General features: G+C 43.8%; 1 protein-coding gene across 2 annotated transcripts in view; it reads right to left on the bottom strand.

Annotated features, from left to right (window-relative positions):
* Positions 1-1,072: 1,072 nt before the first annotated feature.
* NQO1 (NAD(P)H quinone dehydrogenase 1) overlaps positions 1,073-10,057 on the bottom strand; it is a 197,924-nt gene continuing 188,939 nt past the window's right edge. For both annotated transcript variants that reach the window (XM_085638330.1, XM_085638331.1), the window contains exons 4-6: positions 9,889-10,002; positions 2,398-2,499; positions 1,073-1,467 (exon numbers count right to left, since the gene is read on the bottom strand). In XM_085638330.1, coding sequence (XP_085494456.1) covers positions 1,153-1,467; positions 2,398-2,499; positions 9,889-10,002 — 531 coding nt within the window. In that variant the 3' untranslated portion in view covers positions 1,073-1,152. The remainder of the gene's footprint in view (positions 1,468-2,397; positions 2,500-9,888; positions 10,003-10,057) is intronic.

Below are 10,057 nucleotides of genomic sequence, written 5' to 3'. Positions count from 1 at the left end.
AAATTATTAAATGCCTATCCATAGAAAAGTTCATGTCCTCTCTCAATCTTTCAGTAGTGTCAAATATTATTGGCTATGCTTGCTAAGTAGACGTTTATCAGCTACTCAGAGAGCACACATTTTGTACATGAAGAGCAATGCAGCACATTTTAGGGCGAGTGGACTAAGAGTGCAGCCCTCATCGTGGAGAACAATGGGCATCCTTTCTGGTTGAGGAGGAGGGCTCAGAAGGAGGAGATAAAAGAACTATTAGATAGGATCCCCAAGAGAGGGTTGGACCTTACTATGATTAAATTGGAGCCAGCTTCTGGTCACCACCATGTTGAAGGTATTTGATGCTCAAAAATTAGGTACAAAAGGCCATTAAGGGAACTTAAAGCTTCATTTTTGGTCTTGACTGTCAAGGTCAATAAAAGCCCAGGTATTCATATTAAAGAGGGGGGTAATACAAAGGCCTGGGTGATCTACATGTGAGCTTGGAATGCTGAATGCAAAATAAGTGGGCAAATGAGAACTGGTACAAACAAATCTTTGCTAGTTCTCTGTCTGATAAGAGGCAATGTACAAGCACAGAAGGTCCCATTTCTACATATAGCATCCAAAAGATAGGGTTTTGTTGAGTAATAATATTAATAGTGCTATTACTTTAATCTATTAGTCATTATTAAGGCTGGTAAATTTCAATTACGTAAAACATGAATGCCAAATTCAGGTTGAGGGGCAGGAGGGCTTGGAAATTTGTAATGAACGAAGACCACTTCCAGAGGGCAAATGAGAAGCGTAAAAAAAAAAGTGACATACTTACAAGTCCAGGCTTTGCTTTTTGGGCCAGTTTGCCCTAGAACATTTTCGTCATTGGCAAAACGTACAATAAACGGATGAGGAATAGTGTCACTTTCACACACATTAAAGGCTAGAAAGCCATTGTGCACCCTGTTGCAAACATCTCAGAAAGGTTACAAATAAACAATTGTGTGGCATTCTGAGCAGTTGGTACTCGAAGCTGGTTGAAATCGTATTCAATAAATATGTGACAATGCAGTCCAAGAGGAAGAAATAAAGCATTTCAAGACATATTTTATACATTTTATTATGAAGGGTAAAGTACAGTGCCAATTCATTGAGGCAGGTCTAATTATAAAGAGGTACTGATTAAAGCTTAGTGCAGCCAGCTTTAACCTGGCTATCAGGTGGGAGAGTCTTTCCCAGGTGCTGTCCGATTGTTAAACCATGTTTATTATCGGCATTGGCCTCCTCCACCTCCTTCTTCAGTGAAAACCCTCCAGCAAAACTCATGTCAAAATCCCCATTGGGGACAAAGCTGATGGATTTCTCCTCCCAGATATTCTCCAGACGTTTCTTCCAACCATCCAACATCTGAGCTCTTACTTCGGGAGGTGTGTGAGCGATGCTGTACGCTATCTGCGGCTCCAGCACGTGGAAGCCACAGAAATGCAGGATTCCTTGCTGCAGGGAAGAACAAAGAAAATCAAAGTGAGGATGGGTTTACAGGTTGATGCACGGGTGTCAATGCAGGGGAAAGGTCCATGCAACAACAAATAGAACAGCGGAACAAGGTTGTTATATTTATATATGGTGGGACTTCATGGCCAAATTATTTCAGTTGTAGGTTTTTCAAGCAAGTTTACTGATAGACATCTTCACTTACGTACTTCTCTCCAAGAATCATTGCATTTTTAAATAAAATCTGTCCGACAGAAGCACGGAGAACTAGGTAGTGAGTAGAAAGCATCCAAGAATCAAACGGTATTGGCCACTTGTCACTTGAGTGTGGAACTGGTCATAAAGGGCCAATTCTTGACAAAGTGCAGTATGGCTTTAATGCATTGGACAGGACATGCATCCTTTGAATGGTACAACAGTGCAGACACGTTCAGGCATGGGGAAGAACATTCAGAGATGCGCATTCCTAAATAGTGAATACAAGCTGAATCCAAAAACCAGGCTAGTGTCCAAGCATAACGAGCTCTGTGGTCGATATATCGTGGACACAGTAAAGTAACTGCTTAGGCTGTTCTCCTGCAAATAGAAGAATCAGTTTTTGTACTAATAAAAAGGTGAGCTTTGTCTCCGCTTCTAGACACAAACCCATATATTTTGTGCTTCTGACATCTTTTTGTCAGGCGCTCCTAATGCGGAGGCCAGAAACAGTATGTTGCTGGTGCCCTAAAAGGTCTAGGCCATTTGCAAAGGCTGGATTTAAATGTCAGTCACTTCATAGCTAGCATGTACGTATTAAAATCAGAGGAGGACCCTGCTAGAATCAGAGCTTCTGCTCTAACACAAGTTTGTATATTACCCTCCTTGCCCTGCTGATCTCTCAACACCACCCACGCAAAAGACCATAAAGATCTTAGTAAAGTTTACAAATAGTACCTGAACTGGCCAGAGCAACACGTTTATATCACCATTAATACCCCTGGGGGTGTACATGGAGTTCATGCCTCCGGTGGTAAAGGACAGCACAGCCTTCTTTTTCTGAAAGAGAAAGGAACATCATTAAACATGATCGTAACAATTTCATTTTTGGTTCAAGAACACTTCTGTTCTTAAATTCTATAAAACTGCTAATGGTTTGTTTTCCAGAGGTACATATATATATATATATATATATATGTCTGTTATTAAAGTGTAATTTTAAAATTGCATCTACAGAAAGTGCAATATCGCCACAACTCGCATCATTCTCCAGGCGACTCCACTGAGCCAATCCAGATGGATTCCGGGCAGTTAAAAATGCTGTAAACATTAGGTGAAGCAATGGGCACCCCCCCCCCCCCGAAGTTTTATATAGCACAAACTTGAAAATCTTGGTTACTTGCCTCTCTATTCTTGTAAATATACCCAACAGTAAATACAATCAGTATCAATGTCAAAGAACAAAAAAGTACAATGCGAGAGGTCTTGTGTTCTTTTTAGCCTTGTACTTCTTTTATTCATTCCGTGCCAGTATAGACAATTTTGCACAGCCAACAAGTTTCGCCCACAATACGGGCTTCTTCAGGGCGTAGTAAAAACGGGCTAGTTCCCTCAAGTGGCAGTTATCTTCACACTGTACAGTGTTCCACTCTGGTCAAAGTCTTAATAAGTCGTGTATAGTACATGCACTCGTTCAGACCAACAGCTCAACTTTTAAATGAGCCCTTGTAGCACCTCGCATCCGACGACGTGTACAGCCATAACAAGCGAGGGGTAGTGAAGTGTATCCCAAATCGAAGAAGCCGCCCTATTCGTTCCAAATGGGTCCCTTTCTGCCATTGCCTATCCATTTTACAAATCTTTTTTGTTAGGCACAGGGAGATTAAGTGATTTGCCCAGAATCACAGGATTTTGAGCGTCGTTGCCGAGACTAACTCTGTTCCACAGATTGAAGGTCGACTGCCCTCGATGTTAGGCTACACCCTCTCCCCATCTTACAATGCCCATCAGAGGTTAAAAGCATAAGGATTAAGGAACATGTTTTGATATGGAAACAAAATTTACTTCGAAAAAGGTGAAGGAATATTTGGGATGATGCTTCTAGATTTGCAGGCCTGAAATAAGAGACTTTTTGGTATAAATCCAGTGTTATTCTGAAATGCGTTTCATGCTCTCATGAATGGGGAGCAAGCCAGTGGTGACTCCTCCGCTAAGGTGGAGGAGCGTTGCCCCACTGCTTTGCAGCAGTGAAAGAAAAGAAAAATAAATTGATAAACAAGGTTATCAATTTATTTTTTCCTACTGGCGGCAGCTTTGTGGGTGGGGCAGCTCCTATGACAGGGGAGCATGGAAGGAGTGGTTTGACCACCCCAAAGTGCGCATGACTGCTTGGCTGGCCCTCTCAGACCAGCCAAACAGTCATGCGCACTTTGCATGTTCTCCATGCAGACTGCATTACAGCCTGCGTGGAAAGATGCCCAGGCTGACAGCCCCCGTCCATGCACCGAACACTCAGACCAATCACCAGGCTGCATTTCAGCCTGGTGATTGGCACTGAGAGCCTCAGTCTGGGTGCTATCTGTTTGGAAGACCAGCTAGGATAGAAGACTGCGGCAGAGAGGTGAGGCGGTAAGTTCTTTTTTCCCTGTTTTTTACTCCCACTTGAGCTCCCCCCCCCCCCCCCCACCCCTGGTCTGCCAACCCCAATCAGTGCGGGACGCTCCTGGAGCAAGCACATTTAGGGCTCCAGGTGAAGGATGGTCAGGGATGAAAAAAATATGAAAGCGGGTTTGTTTGCATTGGAGTTTAAAAGATCGATTAGGGATCTGTTCAGCGCTATTGAGCATGGATAATGTGTCAGCAGTAAGTTATATTAATTGCTTAACTGAGAGCAGATAAAAAAATGGAAAGAGTGGGTGAAGAAATGATGGAAGTTTTTTTTATTTTATATTAAAGAACACTATGGGCCTCATGTAGGTAAATAAATTTTACCGGTTCATAAATACCGAGCCGTACCGAATCGGTAAATTAGAACCGGTAAGTTATATGTAGGTAAAAATTCGGTAACAGTTACCGATTCGGTAACATTCGTTAAATACGAATCGGAATTCACCGAATCGGTAAATACCGAGGTGGTATCCACCGAATCGGTAAATACCGAGGTGGTATTTAGCGAATCGGAAAATACCGAGGATACTACCACCTTCCCTTAACTAAGTAGCCAATATCATAATCATGTCATTATAGAAGGTCTCTCAGGCTTGAATAGGGGACCCCATACCTCAAAGATCAGCTTAGTGAAATCACATCACAGGAGCATCAGGAGTCTCCTCGCAGGAAGGCTCGTCTTCGGTCTGAATAATAAACATGATGTCTGAGATATGAAAAGCACCAACTGTCAGGTATGTGCAGCTGCGCGTGTGCCATGGCTAAATTGTGGGTCGAACAACCTAGAGTGGAAAACATGCATTGTGTAAAATTCCAGACTGTGTGTCACAGCATGTACAGACCAAGGTCGCTGCGCAGAGCTTGGGATGGGAACAACAGAATGCACTCGTCGGAAGGAAGTCTCGAGTCAGCAGTTTATTCAAGAAAGAACATGTAAACGCAGTGTCGTGTGCAAAGACACAAATATGGCTACATAACATTCAACGTGGTTATGCCAACTGAACAATGCATGTACGTATTCAGGGAGAACTCACTACACGCCCCCTTGAGCGAAGCAATATGTAATAGGCAAGAAAAGAGAGAACGCAGAGTTCAGTTTCGTCAGAGCAGAACAGGGCGTATCCAATGCAGCGCAAAAGTCCTACAGTCCAATTAATTGCAGCATACAATTCCAAAAAACACAATGCAAGTAAAGTAAAACACTCAAGCAGACCATCAGGAAGAGAAAAACGAGAAATAAAAGAAATAAATGTTGCGCCAGGGTGCTGTCCAGTAGCACAGGCGCAATGGACGACAATCCAGTTAATCCATGAATGTATAGGCAGCATATGTGGCCACGGCTTCCAACAAGCAATCGTTTTCAGGGCCACGAAAAGTCTCAGCCATCCAATTGAGTAAAGAAAAGGAACATACGTGTTCTCCAACCAACGGAGCCTCTAGCACAATCAGAGGGCACCCGGAATGTTCCTCCAAATAGCTCATGGACAAGAAGTCGTAGGCTGCCGCTGAGATGTCCCAATTACCCAGGATACCATGCGCCGCTCCACACGCCATGATCCGGACACCAGAACAGGACAACTCGTGAGACACTAAGGGCCGCATCAGTCGATCGAAATCCGGCACCGGAGACACCATGTTGGTCAAGCACAAATCCAGAGGCCATTCAAAGGGACAATCCAGGCAGTGTAATACAGGTTGTACGCAGGTGAAGTAGGAATACCTGAAGGATAATCCATAAGCCAGGCTCAAAGTCGCCAATGGCAAAGTACCATAGAAGTCAAGCATCCTATCACGAAGAAGATGCAGACGGGACAGGTGCTCGTGTGGCACAGTAGGAGCAGCCATTCCGTAGTATGAAAAGTAAAAGCAGCACACCTGCCACCAGCGCCAGAAGCAGCGGAACACCTCCAAAGATGCTCGAGAACAGTGAATGAACGAATGCCGGAATTACACCAAAAATAGTTTGGAAAGAGGTCACGAGACCAGAGCCCCACATGTTAAAAAAAATTGAGCCAGGCCGGTCGTGGACGAGGCATTGATAATACTTTGGATCAAAGAGCCGAAATGCAGGGGGAGGTCAGTATTCAGAGGCGCCTGTTCCTCAGTGCGCGTAGTAGCAACGTGAAGGACAAATATTTCACGAGAGGAAGTCAAAGGCACCTCTTTGTGGGACAATGGCGCTCTATTCTGCTCAACTTGTTGGACTCTGCTTTCAAGGTTGGAATCGAAGGCCAGATGGAAACATCCCGCCGCCCATGCGGGGGTGGAAAAAGAACAGTATTGCAGCAGACAACTTCATGCGAGACAGTTATGTACGGGATTACCACTCACATCCCGCAGCAAACTTCATTAATCATAATTAAAGGAATACCGTTTGCAAGCACAGTGAAAGAAGGTGTAATCACAGGCACTGGGATACCTCGTAGGACGCACGCCAAAATCGGGGCTTGTACATTGCATGCGCCGTGTACTTGCATGTGCCTATTGTCTCATGTATGAATCCTAGAAGTGAGAGTGCTAGAGCTAATATCTATCACGGCTTAGGCCTTCTCCATGTTTGCTTGGTCAATAGCTCTCAGTCTGGAAGCCGCCTCACTGTGCGACAACTTGCAGACCTCGTTGTAAATAGCATACGCGCACCTTTTGGTTCTGCCACCCACGGGACCATTCACAACATCATTCCATTCGGTATGCACATTGATGGAGTGGGTGGACTTCCTGATCCTGTAGATGTGCTCTGTGTCAGCTGGTGGACAGAGTGGGATGTGTGTCCCATCAATGCAGCCAATATAATGGTGGAAGAAATTCCTGAAGGAACGGGACAGGCAACTCTGGGATACACCACCCACCGCAGCTGTCACCACCTGAGAAATGCCGGATGCCAGCAGATGTGGGCTGCAGAGCACCTGCACATGTGGGGGTATGGCGTGCGCCCTTCTTATTGGCTGGTCCAGGAGTGGGTGCGGGTCCCTGATTGAGTCCATGATGGTTTCGGGGTGTAGCCTGTACCTCTCATGTATCTCTGCATCAGTCAGCTGGAATAGTGTGATGCGCTGTCTGTGGATGCGTTCCTTCCGTCGCCAAACCCTCAGTCCTGCTGCCTGTAGACGTAGGCGCCTTGCAATGACGTACATAGCTGCCAGGGTGTCCACGCTGTTGCATTTTGGGATTGCTTAGCTGCACTGTTGTTGGTTACCACCTGCTTTCAATCCGTGTTAATTACCGACTCTTATTTACCGATTTTCTTGGATTTCTTAATTACCGAGTGCTCCTACATGTCATTTTAACTTTTTACCACTTCATATTTACCACTTCATATTTACCGATTCGTTAATTATGTATTCGGTAAATATGAATCGGTATTTTAGCATTCGGTAACTATGAATCGGTATTTACCGCCTCATATTTACCGAAAAGTGGTTTTTGGACTCCTACATCTCACTTGTCTGAATACCGGTCGGTAACGGCATATTTACCGAAAATCGGCCGTTACCGACCGGTATTTCGCTACCTACATGAGGCCCTATGTTTCCCAAAGCAGAGTATTTTTTCAGGCCAGGTAAACCGTGATTTAGATTGGAATTCCAAGCATTTACTGATTTAGAGATTGGATCGAGTTTATTAAGAATCCAAGCCCAATGTGGGCCTTAGAACTAGTTTAATTCCTAAGCAGGTTGATGGGGGCAGTGGATGCTTTCTAGCAGGATTGGTGGCAAGTGAAAGGTTATGCGTTTCTATCCTATGATGATTCTTTCTTTTTTTAAGCAGTGAGATGTTAGGTGGCCCCGAGCACTCCATTCTGGGTGCCTATACCTTTGATTCCTGGCATTAAGGAGTTAGTGATAGAGGACCCTTTGTTAATTTAAGGACCTTTCTTTTTAAGTACAATTATGCAGAAAAAAAGATGTTATACAGCTGTAAATTGTTTCAAGTCAGCAATGGCTCCAGACCATTCGTTATATGAAGGAAGACTTACGGCAGGGATGAGCAAGGAAGAGGAGAAGGCTCAGGATGCTTCTGAAGGCAACAGAGGACTGTGTGGGATGTTATTTTGGTATTAATGTAGTTTGAAACTTGGCTAATAATTGTGTAAGCTCGCACTGTTACATGCTTTTCATTAAGGAGAGTTACTGATGTTAAAGCAATGGAGGGGTAGAATTACCTGGACGTAGCATTAGGAAACATTGCAGATGACAAAAATGACGTCAGTTAATGTTTTATCAGTGCGTACTGAAGTTCAGAGCGGAAGATGTGGCTCAATTTTTTATTTATTTCGTAAAGACATCGGATTTTGTCTACAGCTTCAATTGTGAAATAAGTGAAGGCTCTGATGCAAAAGGCAAGTGTGGATACGTCCAAGTTAAAGGTTAATTAGAGGAGTGATGGATAGTAAAATGTATGGATAAGGGAGTACGTTGGAGGACATTTTGTAGGCAGCTGATTTATCAAATAAAGCTGCACAAACACTTCATCATTTGATCAAAGGCTCTTATGACATGTAGCCTTCATTTGTGCTAAATGTATTGGCTCCTGGCTGGCACTCCTGTGTAATCTCTCGTGTAAACTGTATTAATTAGTCTGGTTACAACTTCGGTCTAATTTTTTTATATCTAAATATACAAACAACATTTAGAAAAACAAACCCAGGAAGCCAAGCGGTCGAAACAGTCCCTTGGAAGAGCAATAATATTTTTCATAACATGGAAAGATATCTGAGGAGTATTGCAGTGTAAGCAACACCTCCATAGTCAAATTAAAGGATTCTCAGTGTGACAGACCGCCACTAGTGTATGTAACTATGCCACAAGCGAGTATGCCACTATTGAGTATGAAAAAAAAGAATGCAAGATATTCCTTAAAGTAGATTCCAAAAGCCAGGGCTTGGGTGTACCAGGGAACACAATAAGAACTTATCTTAGAGTCCCACTGAAGAGGGGGAACTTCCACTGAATAACTGTGTGCGGATACAGTTACTTTTCCCTCTAGTATTTTGATTTTGTCCATGTTGGGACACGGAAGCCGAGCAACACAATGGTTAAAAGTTTGCATAAAAAGTGTCCTTTTTAACGGTTTCATATGGTGCCCCTGCAACCAGATGAGTAATGGGGCTCTTTTCAAATGGGCGTCGTAGCACAACCGGGGGGCATTCGGCCACCCGGTTGCGACCCCAATGATGAAGCATGACACCCAACTAGGTTTGTGATTGAGGGGTCTTTTAAACAAACCTAATGGGTCCATATACTAACCATAATAGGGACTGTACCATACCAACATAGTGGGTTCGTCCACATTTGCTTAGCCGCTCTTTTTAAATGGCCAACAACAATTGGGAATTCAGAATAGATAAGAACATGTTCATAACCAACCAAGACTGAACAACCAGCAGAAATCTGGAGTTAATTTCAAAGATAGTCGGCTGAATGAGAAACTCTGTTTGGGAGGAAGTTTAAGTGGCGGCTGCCACACCAGTGAAGGAACACTTTCAGACTTGTGGTTCAGGGGAGCCGCGTGGTGATACATTTGTGAAATTCATATTAAAGGGAGTGTTTACTTCTTCTGCCCCTTCAAGCCTGTTGATATTACGATGGTGGACTACAGACAGGTTTGTTTTATAGATCACTTTTCAAGCCTAGGAGCAGAATTTGAAGTGTGTTCTAGCTTATGTTGGGAACTCAAGAGAGCTGCGGATACTAAGGCGATGTCACCATAATTCCTTCTGGAGTAGAGTCAGGCTGCTGAATGTTATGCTGCTTGAAATTATATTGTACTCCGTGTCCTTACCTTAAAATGCCCATTATCAAACATGGATTCGTAGGTGTAGGCAAAGCCTGCAGTTAAAACTCTGTCGAACCAGCCCTTCAGCATGGCAGGTAATCCAAACCAAAAGACTGGAAACTGCGGGAAGAGACAAAAATCTGTGATCAAATACTACCAAGCATAGACCACAAGG

Source organism: Triturus cristatus, chromosome 12 (assembly GCF_964204655.1).
Source record: "Triturus cristatus chromosome 12, aTriCri1.1, whole genome shotgun sequence".
NCBI lineage: Eukaryota > Metazoa > Chordata > Amphibia > Caudata > Salamandridae > Triturus > Triturus cristatus.
This window is presented reverse-complemented; position numbering and strand designations above follow the sequence as displayed.